General features: G+C 34.6%; 7 protein-coding genes and 1 non-coding gene across 8 annotated transcripts; all 8 read left to right on the top strand.

The window, feature by feature from the left end:
• Window positions 1-104: 104 nt before the first annotated feature.
• Window positions 105-524, top strand: NAEGRDRAFT_4056 (uncharacterized protein; the record flags this gene model as incomplete). Its single annotated transcript, XM_002680858.1, has 1 exon — window positions 105-524. A coding segment is annotated over one exon (420 nt), but the record flags the coding sequence as incomplete, so codon positions are not given.
• A 297-nt stretch (window positions 525-821) lies between these two features.
• Window positions 822-1,394, top strand: NAEGRDRAFT_63902 (uncharacterized protein; the record flags this gene model as incomplete). Its single annotated transcript, XM_002680857.1, has 1 exon — window positions 822-1,394. One exon carries the CDS (start codon window positions 822-824, stop codon window positions 1,392-1,394), a length of 573 nt encoding a protein of 190 aa, XP_002680903.1.
• Window positions 1,395-2,147: 753 nt separating this feature from the next.
• On the top strand, window positions 2,148-2,238 carry NAEGRDRAFT_t133. Its single transcript has one exon. It is a non-coding gene; the product is annotated as a tRNA-Leu (tRNA).
• Window positions 2,239-2,391: 153 nt separating this feature from the next.
• NAEGRDRAFT_63901 (uncharacterized protein) lies at window positions 2,392-3,501 on the top strand (the record flags this gene model as incomplete). The annotated part of the gene is made up of 1 exon (XM_002680856.1): window positions 2,392-3,501. One exon carries the CDS (start codon window positions 2,392-2,394, stop codon window positions 3,499-3,501), a length of 1,110 nt encoding a protein of 369 aa, XP_002680902.1.
• Window positions 3,502-3,704: 203 nt separating this feature from the next.
• NAEGRDRAFT_78595 (uncharacterized protein) lies at window positions 3,705-5,319 on the top strand. The gene has a single exon (XM_002680855.1). The coding sequence runs from the start codon at window positions 3,710-3,712 to the stop codon at window positions 5,267-5,269; it is 1,560 nt and encodes a 519-aa protein (XP_002680901.1). The 5' UTR covers window positions 3,705-3,709; the 3' UTR covers window positions 5,270-5,319.
• Window positions 5,320-5,465: 146 nt separating this feature from the next.
• NAEGRDRAFT_63899 (uncharacterized protein) lies at window positions 5,466-6,788 on the top strand (the record flags this gene model as incomplete). The annotated part of the gene is made up of 1 exon (XM_002680854.1): window positions 5,466-6,788. One exon carries the CDS (start codon window positions 5,466-5,468, stop codon window positions 6,786-6,788), a length of 1,323 nt encoding a protein of 440 aa, XP_002680900.1.
• A 590-nt stretch (window positions 6,789-7,378) lies between these two features.
• Window positions 7,379-8,737, top strand: NAEGRDRAFT_31228 (uncharacterized protein; the record flags this gene model as incomplete). Its single annotated transcript, XM_002680853.1, has 1 exon — window positions 7,379-8,737. The coding sequence occupies one exon, from the start codon at window positions 7,379-7,381 to the stop codon at window positions 8,735-8,737; it is 1,359 nt and encodes a 452-aa protein (XP_002680899.1).
• Window positions 8,738-9,746: 1,009 nt separating this feature from the next.
• On the top strand, window positions 9,747-13,763 carry NAEGRDRAFT_63897 (myosin; the record flags this gene model as incomplete). Its single annotated transcript, XM_002680852.1, has 3 exons — window positions 9,747-10,287; window positions 10,344-10,589; window positions 10,630-13,763. The coding sequence occupies 3 exons, from the start codon at window positions 9,747-9,749 to the stop codon at window positions 13,761-13,763; spliced, it is 3,921 nt and encodes a 1,306-aa protein (XP_002680898.1).
• Window positions 13,764-13,780: the final 17 nt, after the last annotated feature.

Genomic DNA, 13,780 nt, shown 5'->3' with positions numbered 1-13,780 from the left:
ATGAACAATTTGTACAAAGTCAACAATTCTTGGAAACTTGTATTGATTTAATATTACTATTAACTATCATTTAATAACTTTGGAGTAGAGGTTGCCCATGTGGACATCCAATCATTTGCTTTTTCCATTTATTCTTTAAAGTGGCTGCTCTTCTCTGTTATTTGTTTTTGACGATTTTTACTGATAACTTTGTACTAGTATTTGTTCTAGTTGTACTTTTACTTTCATTTGATTTTTGGACAGTTAAAAACGTTACAGGAAGAATTCTTGTTGCTCTTAGATGGTGGAATGACATTAAGGACGATGGAACAAGTGTTTGGAGATTTGAAAACAAATCCGACTCGAAGAATATTCACAAGTTGGATAAGTATATTTTCTGGACATCACTCTATGCTCAGCCAGTAATTTGGATCTTACTTTCACTTGTGTGCTTTATTAGATTTAATTTCCAATGGATTATTGTTGTACTTTTTGCATTGGTTCTGACATGTATTCAACTCTATGGATTCGTCAAGTGTTCTAGAATTGACACTAGTGGTGAATTGAAGAACTTTATTATTGAAAGAGGATTACTTCAAACTATTTTATCTAAAGTATTTAGTACTGAAAGTATGTTCTCTAGAGGCGGATCTCAATCAGTTTAAAATGCTCGTTTCAATTTTGACAATATTTGTACATAGATAAACAATTTAATTTTATTATCATTACAGTTGACTGATATCGTCGTAAATAGTTTCAGAGCAAGAACTACCAATCCAATATATTGCACTCGACCACCTTCACTGAGCGCTGAAAAATATGAAATGCAACTCCTTAAAAAAATGAGCCTTAAACAACCCTTGTTAAGCAAGACTACGAGAGAGGAAATTGATGCGGAAGAAGACGACTCTATATATTATGAGAATAGGAGCAGAGCAAATTTTCAATATACCTTACAAGGTGTGCAAAGAAAGGAACCTCTTCCTGCAGTTGTTGACAATAAATCAATAACAATTTCGGAGAGTGACTACTTGTTGGGGAAATCTTCAAATAGTTCCAGCACAACTCCATCCTACATGACAAATATCTCGACTGTACAAACTGCCTCTGATGCTCTGCAGCAGGCTCTCAGATACAGGAACAGTTTTATAGAAAAGCAACAAGAAATTTTAAAGGAAGTCGACTCTTTTGTGAGTTCATTAAAATCTGAAATAATCCAACTCAAGGAAAAGAATAAGGCTCTCGAAAATGAATTGAACGAGTGTAAAAAAGCGAAACAAAGTGTTGGTTGTGGGAAGAGACAAGTTTTTTGTATAGTAGCAGCAATCATCATTCCAATACTACTTTTGGTTGCAATCCTCATTATTTTAATGGTAATATTTGGAAAGGACTTGTTCTGTCAAGTGAAATCATAAATGATGTTATTTCGTTTTCATTTTTCCACACTATTCACATTCTAATAAGAAATTATTCTTCATTAGGGTATATTCTTAATATCAAATATATTAGATTTATATAGATTTAATCTTCTCGATGCATTATGAATAAATTATTAGAGTTTTATTAGCCACCACAGTTTGAGTACATTCAAATGCAATCAAATTATGAACTATTGTTAGGAATCTAGGTCGAGAGAATAAAGTAATGAATTTATATATAAAATTGAATGAAAATTACGCATCATCATCATCAAGAGAAAGGAAGAGTTCTTGTTGGGCAATTGTACTATTATAATTATTAAATATATTGATAGAGTGATTATTACATACCAATTTTGATTTAATCCTTTAATACACAAGTTGTTAAACTTCATAGAGCTTCCAGAGAAAACAACTCCGTTATTACTAGTGGTAGAATTGGTGAGAGAGAAGGTCTTGTTGGCAACACATGATGTAGAGAACATGCGATTGGCACTCATTCCGTTGTTGATTTTAATTGATGAACAAGCCTTTCTGGTGGCCTTAAAGACTGCTGAACCTGTACTCTTGAAGAACATGATGAGAATATTTTTTATTATTTAATTAAATAATTGATTTTTCAATAAATAAATTAGTGTTTGGTATTTAAATTTAAAACAATAGAACCAAGATTTTAAACAGTACCCCAAAGGAATTATTTGTTTTTCAACGCTTGATGATATTATGAAAATAATTTTATACGTAATCGATGGTGAGTTGGTCGAGTGGTCTAAGACGACACGTTAAGGTATGATTAATACCGTGTTCCGCAAGGGCGTGGGTTCAAATCCCACACTCATCAAATTTTGCTTCCTTTTTGCTTTTGGTAAGCTGAAATAAAGCAACTGTAAAAGAAGAATACCAAATAAACCACGGCTGTCTTTTCGTTGTTTTGATTTGTTTTGGTCTTTCATAAAAAAAATTACCACAATCTGCAAAGTTGCATTTACACATCATGGAAAGCCAGAACCTTCTCATCAAGAACGGAATTATTGCAGAATGCAAATCTGTTCCGTACTCAGCTCATGATCTACTTCAAATGATGAGAGGAGCCTACACAACTGCAAGAAGTACCCTCAATGGAAAGGCAGTATTCGAGTTTGCTTTTCATATTCATAGATTAATTTACACCTCTTTGAAAATGTTGCAACATTTTAAATCCAATTTGAATGCCAATACTGATGAGTTTGCACAGGAGGAAGGTCACTATCCATTGAAAGACTTATTCCAACTCGAATCATTCACACAAACCATTAGAGAAATGACCAAGGCAGGAATTGAAAAATTGAAGGATTTCTACCAATTCAAAGATGAAAATTTGGAATTCAAAATCACATTGGTGATTGTTTTTCCAAATAGATACTCATATCCTGAAAGTATTAATCGTGAATCCATTCAAGATTCGTCATCGAAATATAATATTTATCTTCACTTGTGTCCAATGCCAAATACTCCAAAAACCATTCATGTAGATGTTCATCCAGGAAGTAGATTTCATTGGGGAAATGTCAAGGATACTTATTGGGCAATTGAAAGAAGTCAATTAGGTCATAAGAAGCTTAAAACTTCGAATGAAGTTATCATGTGTGAAGAAGATGGCTCTCTGAGAGAGGGAATTTCATCAAACTTTTTTGCCATTCTCAAATCAAATGGAAAAACACAAACAGCTAATGAAGGAGTTTTAATTGGTTCTACTAGAGCTGCAGTAATTCCTGGTCCAGTAGAGGATTCTCTAGATTTGAAATTGGAAACTGATATGAACACTCTCCTCAATCAAGATCAATACGAAATTACAGCTCCTAACTTGGCAAATTTATTGGAATTTGAGGAAGTTTTCATTACCAGCACTACTCGTCTTCTCCTTCCAATCAAACAAATGAATATTGCCAAAGAATGTATCCACTCAATTCTTCCAAAAGAAAAGGCAGAACTCTTGCTCAACTCTGGAAAGTTACAAGAAACTGATTCGTACTATGTATGTCAATTTTCAACAGTTAGAGGAGAAGAACTATCTCAACAATTAATATCCACATTGGTCTCAAAGAGCACCATTCTTTCTGAATAATTTTATTCTCCTTTTCATCCAATTGACTGATAGAAAATTGTTTACAATAAACATGTTGTTGATAGATCGGGTAACCAATTTACCCAACACACAGATCAACACCCTCATGACTGTCATCCATCATCAAGCGTGTTCTAGAAGAGAATCACATTGGCTGTTGCTTTTCACAGAACGTTTGCATTCATCTTTCAAAAAAAACGTCAACAAGATGTCTCCACCATCATCACTTGCCAACTATTTGCTCATTGTTGGTCTAATACTCTCAGCTCTTGTTTTATTTGCTGAAGGTCAGGCATGTACAGATCAAGCAGGTCTCTCTCCAACCACTAGTACCTATCTTTGCCCAATTGGTTATGTTAATACACAAGTTACCGACTTTGCTACACCACCAACCAAGACCTTCGTCTGTAGAAAGGTCAATGATATGATCACTCCAATCAATAAGAAACAAGCTTGTCGTACCGATGCTGATTGTTATGTTTCCAATATGGATGGTACAACTTCTTATTTCAGCAAGTTGAGAGCCCAATGTTTTTCTGGTCGTTGCATTCGTTATGGTACAAGATTGCCAGGCGACAGTTGTGATTATGGCAACCAATGTCTTGGTGGTAGATGTGATTTGAATACCAATAAGTGTATCACAAATGTCTTATATACTGCCTCTCAAGGAGAACGTTGTGGAGTTACCTTTGATAGTTTAACTGTTACTTGTAAGAAGGACTCTAATCTCAGATGTCTCCCTGAAAGAATTCAAACTGGTACCACCTTTTCTAGCTTTAGTTATTGTTATGCTCCAAAAACTGTTGCTCTTGGTAAATCTTGTATCACCACTGATAATACTACTAGAACTTATGATACCTGTGAAGATAACAGTCAAATGTTCTGTAATTCAACTCTTGGAATTTGTGTTGCTAAATTGGCTGATGGATCCTATTGTGATACTCACGCTCAATGTAAGAGTGGCGACTGTCTCAATAATGTCTGTACTACTTTGAAGAAATCTGGTGACACTTGTCAAGCTATTGTTGAGTGTACCAACACTTTGACTTGTCGTTCATCTGCTCCAAAGGCATCTCGTGTCTGTCAAACACCAGCTGCTTTGAGTGATTATTGTGCAGCTGATTCGGATTGCTATTTGAACTCGGCCTTTGCAATTGGTGGAAGTATAGTGTCAACAGAATTGGTTATTTGTGCCAATCAAAGATGCGTTCGTCAATATGGTATCATCAATGGTCAAAAATGTGAAAAGGATGCCAATTGTCACTCTGGTTATTGCCATCCTTCTGAAGGTGTCTGTAAGACTGCTCCAGCTGTTTCTTGTGATGGTGTCACCTCTGTTAACACTTGTCCAAATTGTATTTGTAATAAGGGTACTGATACTGCTGGTGTCTGTCTCCATAACGTTGCCACCAATTGTCCAGGTTATCTCATGGATCTCCAATTCTGTGTTTACAATAACTTTGTTTCAAGTCTTACTGATCCATTAATCGCAAGCTTACTCTCCTTGTCTAGAGCTGATGTTGATTCTCCATTCCTTGATACTGAAAGTTCCCTCTATAAGACCTGTGGATCATACTATACCAATTTGATGAGATGTTTGTATAATGGAAATTCTGACAAGTGGACTGCTGCTGATATTGATGGTTTCTCATTTACTGGTACTCCAACTCCAAATGTTATCTTGCCAAAGATTCTCTCTGGTTCTAATACTGTTACCTACTCTTTGGTTTTGATGATCCTTACTATCCTCTCCTTCTTGTTGTTCTAAATTTCAACAAAACAACATGATATAAAATGTAATTGTGCATTACCCTTTTTAAAAAAACAATTGTTGAAATTAATATATGATTCATGCAGGTGTGAAAAATCAACACAATTCCTTCTTCTATGCTTCTTAACGAAATTATATCCAAACAAGATGTTAGAAGAACCGTTCAATTTCAAGAGTTCCAAGTCCAAAAAAAATGACTCTTTTCCTTAATAACGATCATAAGGTTTTGGAATCAACGTTACGAACGATAATGGCACCATCATCATCATCAATTAATAATAATACCATGAAACAATGTACAATATCATTGGAGAATAGGAAGGGATCTTATTCCTCCACGAGAAGAAATGCCTATCTTATAGCGATGATAATAATAATACTAGGGTGGATGATGGTTTTGAATGTGGATGAGGCAGCAGCTCTTGTTTTAAGGAGAGTAACAAAGAAGAATGTTACAAATAGGTCTGATATAACATACTCGTATGGAGGAAGAATAGGAACCTATGATATCTTTTTAAAGAACGTTACAGACAATTCAACTGTGCAAGTCAAGTTGAGGAAAAAGCAGATGGCTGCCCAATACCGTTCCACGTGGTGTACTGTTCCTTATCAAAATGAAACTGAAATTGATTATAGGAAGGAAATTTGTATTGTGGACAAATTATCGAAAGTGTTTTATGTACTATGGGATGGGTACAATGTAATTCAAGTCGACACATCATCAAAGGTTGAGCCTAGTTTGAATAGTATTGCTTCCTTCAAGATTACAATTCCAGGTAATTTGCCTGAAGCATTTTCAGGTCAATTATTTGCAATTGTGAATGAGAAATTTGCAATGAGTTGTTCAAAGCAAAATGTTTCCTCCACTCTGTATAACTACTTGTCATCGAATGGTCAACAGTATTTGATTCCAAATACCACAACAATGTACTATATGAGTGCAACAGATGCTTCAAATTTTATCCTTAGTGATATCAATTATTATTTCAGAATTTACAATCACCCATCAGGATTTGGTGTGTATGTTGTAAGTGAGGTTTTTGGACTTTGTATCAAGAGATTTGAGCAATACAATCAAATTGACAAGTTATATGAGATTGGTTTCGCTGAATGTGATGTAACTAACGAACATCAAAGATTTTATTGGACAGGAACCAGTTTAGTTACTGCTAGTGTTTCCACCAAAGCATATACTCTCCGTTTCTTCTCCATGATGTATGGAAACTCAATTGGTTTGGTAACGTTTAATACAAGAGAGGCTAGCTCACTTTCATTGATGCTTATTACTGAAGATAACAAGAAAAAGAATCCATTTGTTACAAAAACTGATGTGCTCAATTCATCTTCAATTGTTGAAGCATATTACAATACTAGGACAGTTCTTGATTTTGATTCAACTCTGCAAGATGACTTAATTTCAGCAGTTGTTCCATTCACCTATTCCAATGCTTCTCATAGTTCTCTATCCATTTATTTGGTAATTTCTTTATTCCTTGTCATTGTTCATTTATTGTAATTATAATAATGTGGCAGGATGAGATTGTAAATAATTGTAGTGACACCAATCAATACGAAAATAATTTTATTATCATTTTGCCAGCTTTCTATAGCTATTGGCAACTGTTGTGAAATAAATTTGTATTGAACTTCAAAAAAAAAATGAAAAGCCAAAAACTAAAGGAAAAATTATCATCAGCTCGTTCCTTGCTCGGAAAGAGAAAATCGGAAGAATATGAAGAACCAGTAGTGGTAGAGAAAAACCCACCAAAGGAATTCAAATCACTGATGACTCCTGAACAAATACAACAACAGCAACAACAAGAACAAGAACAATTAGAAAAAGCTAAACCAAAAAGGAAGGATAGGAAGGAAAAGAAAAAATCCAAAAAGCTAAAAAGGGAGGAAAAACAAAAGGAAGTTGTTGAAGACACAATTGAACAAGATGAAGAATTTCTTGCACAATTAGGAGAATCTAAATCAAAACCAACAAAAAAGAAGGAGGATTTACTAAATAATTTTTATAATTTTGAATTGGAAACTCCAACAGATTTTGAAGATTTGAATATTGTTAAAATTCCATATGTTGAACATCCAGATATTAAGAAAATGACTAATGAAGATGAAATTAGAAACAAGGAAGATATTAAAGCATTCTGCTCACGTAAAGGTGCTCCAATTCCAAAGCCAATTACACAATTTAATCATATCAATTTCCCACACTTTATTCAAAATCAATTTAAGGAAATGAATTTCAAAGAACCAACAGCTATTCAAAAACAAGCATGGCCAATTGTTATGAGTGGAAATGATATGATTGGTCTTGCTGAAACAGGTAGTGGTAAAACATTGGCCTTTTTATTACCAGGTTTGATGCATGTTTTGGCACAAAAGGAATTAAAGAAAGGAGATGGACCAATTATGGTTATTTTGACACCAACCAGAGAATTGGCCATCCAAATTCATGGAGCTTGTGAAAACTTTTGCAATGCTTTCGTTCCAGATAGTAAGGATAGAGCTTTGAAAATTGCCTGTCTCTATGGTGGTGAAGTTAGAAAGACTCAAATCAAGGAATGTAGATCCAAACCACAAGTTATCATTGCTACACCTGGTAGACTTCTTGACTTTTTACAGGCAGGTATTACAAACATGAAACGATGCTCATATCTTGTTTTGGATGAAGCTGATAGAATGTTGGATATGGGTTTCAATCCACAAATTTCACAAATTACATCTCAAGTTACTCCAGATAGACAAACATTATTTTTCAGTGCTACTTGGAATAGATCTGTCCAATCCATGGCCATGTCATATGTTAGTAAGGCAGAGCCACATTTTATTGTAAATATAGGTTCCATAGAAACATCAGCAAATCACAGAGTTAAACAATCATTTTTATTTATTCAAGAATCAGACAAGATTGCCAGATTGACAGATTTATTAGATAAATTAATTAAGAATCCAGAGGATTGCAGAACATTAGTATTTTGTAAAACAAAGAAGAGAACTGATGTTGTGACAGAGAGATTGAGAGAAGCTGGGTGGCCATCACTCAGTATTCACGGTGAAAGAAAGCAAGAAGAAAGAGAATGGGTTTTGGAAGAATTCAGAAGTGGAAAGACACCTATTCTCGTCGCCACTGATGTTGCTGCTAGAGGTTTGGATGTGGAAAATGTGAAATATGTTATCAATTATGATATGCCACACGAAATTGACTCATATATCCATAGAATTGGTAGAACTGGTAGAGCTGGAAAGGAAGGTAACTCTGTTTCATTCTTCACACCAGAAGATGTTCAATTGTGTACTCCTCTTATCAAGGTTTTGGAAGAAGCTGAACAAGACGTACCTGACAAACTTGTGAAATTACGTGATCTCTCAACCAAGTCTCATGGAGACTTGTCAATTAAGGAACAAAGACAAAAGGATAAGATTGAAATGTTAACAGAAAAGAAGAAGAGAAAGTAAAATATCACATTATCCACAATTGCATTTATATTTCTTCATCAGAGTCATCAGAACCCAAATCGTGATCAAATTTGGACTTTCTCTTATTAGCTGTTGTGGCTGGAGCTTTCGATTGACCTGATACCACTTTTGATTGTTCAGCAAGTGCAATTTTAACAGCTGATGCTACTTGTTCCTCCTTTTCACGAATGAGTAATCTTTGCTCATTGAGTTTTTCTCTAAGTTTTTCCATCTTTTCAGCTCTTTCCTTTTCTTTCTTTTCCTTAAATTCTTGTTTTCTCTTTTCCATTAATTCAGTCCATGATTTCAATTTCAATCTATCAGTTACTTGTTTAAATCTTTTGCCACTCAAATCTCTCATGGCACTGAAATTGGTGGTTTTCTTCTTTGACTTTTGTTGCCTAAGCAAACTTCCGAAACCACCTTTACCACCAACAAGTCCAAATAATCCATCCAAATAAAAACTACGTAATTCCACAAATTCCAAATTAAATCCATCCAAATAATGATAAATTGGAATATTTGTTCTGAGTGGTTTTTGTGGCAGGTGTGCAAAATAAAAAGATTGTTCCCTGACAATATTAATTAAATTATTCTTGTTGTCATCACCAAGTCCCGATTCTAAATTTACAATTAATTTACACAATTCGTTTAAAATTGGTTCTAATGTTGATTCTTTATTGCAATCTAAAAAATAATCCTTTCCAAACCTCAGAGTTATCATTCCACTATGATGATCATCATTGCCATGATAACAATCCTGATCTGATGATGCTGACGACACTAGAGAATGTAAACAATTCATTTTTTTATTCTTGAATAATTAATTTTAAATTGAAATCAATAATTGAACAAGAATCAAAACAGGATTTGTGGTTTTTTCTTTTCATAAACAGATCTCGTTACACTTACATACTAGTAGTTTTAGATTTAAACTGTAAATCGGATCGCTTCTTTTTGATAAATGTAACGGTTTTACAGTTATTATTTATCAAAGAAAAAATATTTAATGCCACCTAGGGCTTCAACATTAGTAGCAAAACCTGCTGCTGCAAAATCCACAAGTTGGGAAAAGGGTGCTAAGGTTTTATTTAATCATCCTGTTCACTCATGGGTTATAGGTAATATTAAGGATATTGATGAAAAGAAGCAAACAAACAAAATTCCAACGCCTTACCTTTGCTCATCGCAAGGTGTTGAAGATGCCTGGGTTACCGAAAGTGATCTCAACATGTACAAAGAAGATATATTAACTGCAGTGAATGATGACTTGCTGGATTTGATTGAACTTAACGAATCATCATTGCTGTATTGTGTTCAAAACCGTTTCAAGGAAGACAAAATTTATACATTTATTGGAGGTCTTATCATCTCCCTCAATCCGTTCAAGTGGACCATCCCATACTGTAAGGATGAATTCATGATTAATTACGTCGAGAGAAAGAAGGGCTTAAATCCACATTGTTGGCAAATTGCCGACCGAGCCTACAGAGCAATGAAAGGAGGGGAAGGAAATCAAACCTTGCTAATTTCAGGTGAAAGTGGTGCTGGTAAGTTTTAATTTTTCATTAAGTATTTTGATCACTTTTAATATCAAATTTAATAGGTAAAACTGAGGCCTGTAAATCTGTTATCAAATATTTATGTAAACTTTCATCAACAATGACAAACGATCCTAATGTTAAGAGTGTGGCGGATGGGATGAGTTCTAAAATTCAACAAGCTTCTCCAATTCTAGAAGCTTTTGGTAACGCTAAAACAAAGAACAATGATAACTCTTCTAGATTTGGTAAATTTATTAAACTTCAATTTGACTCACATGGTATCATTAAGGGTGCCGTCACAGAAAACTGTAAGTTTGGTTTGGATTCAATTAATTAACATGGAAATAGACTTGTTGGAAAAATCCCGTTTAATGAAGCAGGGACCTAATGAAAGATCATATCACATTTTCTATCAAATGCTTGCTGGTATGGATGAAGCAAAAAAGAAGGAACTCTTCTTAACTAAAGCTCAAGATTATGACAGTATCATGAAAGGAAATTGTTTCAAAGTGGACACTATTGACGATGTTTCTGATTTTCATGCCATGGTAAACGCCTTTAAGGTCATTGGGTTTGAGGATGAGATTAGAGATACTGTTTTTAAAGTGTGTGCTGCAATTTTACATCTTCAAAATATCAAATTTGTCAAAATTCCAAATGAAGACACTGGATCAACCTTGGAAAATGATGAGCCTCTCAAGAAAGCTTGTACATTGTTACAAATTGAACCTGCTGCTTTGAAGAAGGCCTTAACAGTCAAGACTTATGCTGTCATGGCTAAAATTTTCGAGTCTCCACTCACCCCAGAAGCTGCCTCTGATTCGAGAGATGCCTTATCCAAAAATTTATATTCTAATATGTTTGATTGGTTGGTTGCAAAAATTAACGACAATACCAACTCTAATGATTACACCAGCTTTATTGGCTTGTTGGATATCTTTGGGTTTGAAAAGTTTGAATTCAACACATTCGAACAATTTTGTATCAATTTTGCCAATGAAGCACTTCAAGCTCACTACAACTCTTACACATTTAAAAGAGATAAGAAGGAATGTGAAAATGAAGGAATCGATGTCACAGAAGTCACCTTTAAGGATAATCAACCTTGTCTCGATATGATTCAAGGTTCAAAGTCTGGTATTTTGAAGGTACTTGACGACCAAAGTGCACTTCAGTCAGCAACAGATCAGAAATTTTTTGAAATGATTACTCAAACTTACAAATCACACGAGTACTTTATTCATGCACCATTGTGGAAAGAAGAATTCGCAGTCAAGCACTATGCTGGAGAAGTTAAATATAATATTAAGGATTGGATTGAAAAAAATAAGGATATTTTGAGAGATGACATTATTGATATCATTAGTCAAAGTAAGATTGAGTTTGTTGCAAAGACTATTTGTCCAGAAAAGAAGGATTTCACTTCCAATAAGAAGGACAAGAAACCATCTACCGTAACTGGATCTTTCAAGAAGCAATTGATCGAATTGCTAGACTTGATTAATAGTACCTCTCCACATTGGATCAGAACCATCAAACCTCACCCTGCTAAGAAACCTGGATTGTTCAGCAATGCAGAAGTTGTCAAACAATTGAACTCGTCTGGTGTTTTGGAAACTATTAGAATTAGAAAGGAAGGTTACAGTGTGAGAATTCCTCATGAACTCTTCTTTAATAAGTATAATGTTATTATTGGAGAGGGATCCAGTACTGATTTTAAGAGTTCATCAGAAAAGATTATTTCTTCTTTAAGTCTTGGAAAGGACAAGGTCCAAGTCGGTAAGACTAAGGTATTTTTAAAGTCGGATACTTACAAAATGTTAGAATCAGCAAGAAACAAAAAGCTTGAAAAGTACATTATAAAAATGCAAAGAGTTGGCAGAGGTTTCCTTGGAAGATGTGTCGCTAGAAAGATTAGAGAACAGATTAGAATTAAGAAAGAGAAGGAAGAATACGAGAAGAATAAGGAAATCTTTGAGAGAATCTTGCAAGACAAGAAGGAAAGAGAAAAGATAGAACAAGAAAAGAGAGAAAAGGAGGAAAAAGAGCGAAGAGAAAGAGAAGAAAAAGAAAGAGAAGAAAGAGAACGAATTGAAAAACTTCGTGTGGAGCAAGAAAAGATTGAAAGAGAAAAGAGAGAAGCTAAGGAGTTGGAAAAGAGAAAGCTCGAAATCCTTAAAGCCAAGCAAAAGGAAAGAATGCTTGAACTCCAAAGAATTGAAAGAGAAAAATTAGAAAAGGAAAGAGCAGAGAAGGAGCAACAAGAAAAGGAACGTATCAAGATGGAGGAAGAACGAAAGGCTCTCCTCAAAGAAGAGCTCGAGAGAAGAAAGGCCAGTCTTATTGAACGAGAAAATCAAAGATTGGCAGTTGAGAAACAACAACGTATCCAAGAAAGAAGGGAACAAATGGAGGCAAGAAGAAGAGAAAAGGAAAGAGTTGAACTTGAAGCAGAAAAGAGAAAACAATCTGCTGTTGAAAAACTCGATCTTGAGAAAAAATCCAAGCAACAAAAGGATCAAGATCTTCTCCGAGTAGCAGAAACTGCTCGTATCAAGTTAGAGCAAGAGAGACTTGATTGGGAAAAGAAACAATGGGAAAGTATTATGCAAGAAATTTTAAGGGAAGAGCAACAAAAACTCTTTAAGAAGGAGCTGGAGAAGCAAAAGCTCAGAAAGGTTGAAGAATCTGAAAAAGTCAAGCAACAACAACATCTCAAGAAGGCTGTCTTAATGTATGATAGAGAAAAGAAAGCAATTGCTAGAAAGGCATTGATAAGAGCAGAAAAAGATGATATGATCCAATGTAAAAAAGAGTATTTGGAGCAACAAAAGAGAAAACTCCTCCAAAAGAAGCAAGAAGAAGAGGTTCAAGTCATCGAAAAGCAAGCTCACTTGCAATGGGAGGTTGATAAGGAAAAGAGAAGAGAAGAAATTAGAAAGACATTGCTTCAAAAGATTAGAAATGAAAAATCGAGAGAAATATGGAGAGAAGTTGATAATGAAAAGAAGGAAAGATCTAAGCGTTTAGAATACGAAAGACAAATGTGGGAAATGGAAAGACAACTTCAAATCGAATCGGAGGATTTGAACAAGAAATTCCAAAATACCAAACTGGAACAAAAAGCTCAATTGCAACAAGATTATCTTGTTAATAAGAAGGAACAAGAAGAGTATGAATACCAACTTCAAAAACTCAAACAAAAGATTACCGGTGTATTCTCTGCTGGACCAATGAATGTATCTAGTTCAAGCATGGATATGAGCAAGTCTTTGGTTGACGGAATACCAGTAATGTCACCAAGATCACCTGGATTAAACACATCCTCATTGACAGCCTCACCACTTGATAACATCTCTTTCAGTAGAGACACCCCCAGTCCTATCCAAAAGGCAAGACCAATGAGTTCTCAAACACCTGGATCAGCAAGTAATAATAATAGAATACCTGTTAAAAAGGGTTTATTCTCTAAGTTGTACTAATACAAGAATAAATGTAA

This window comes from Naegleria gruberi (assembly GCF_000004985.1).
Source record: "Naegleria gruberi genomic scaffold NAEGRscaffold_8, whole genome shotgun sequence".
Lineage (NCBI taxonomy): Eukaryota > Heterolobosea > Eutetramitea > Acrasida > Naegleriidae > Naegleria > Naegleria gruberi.
This window is presented reverse-complemented; position numbering and strand designations above follow the sequence as displayed.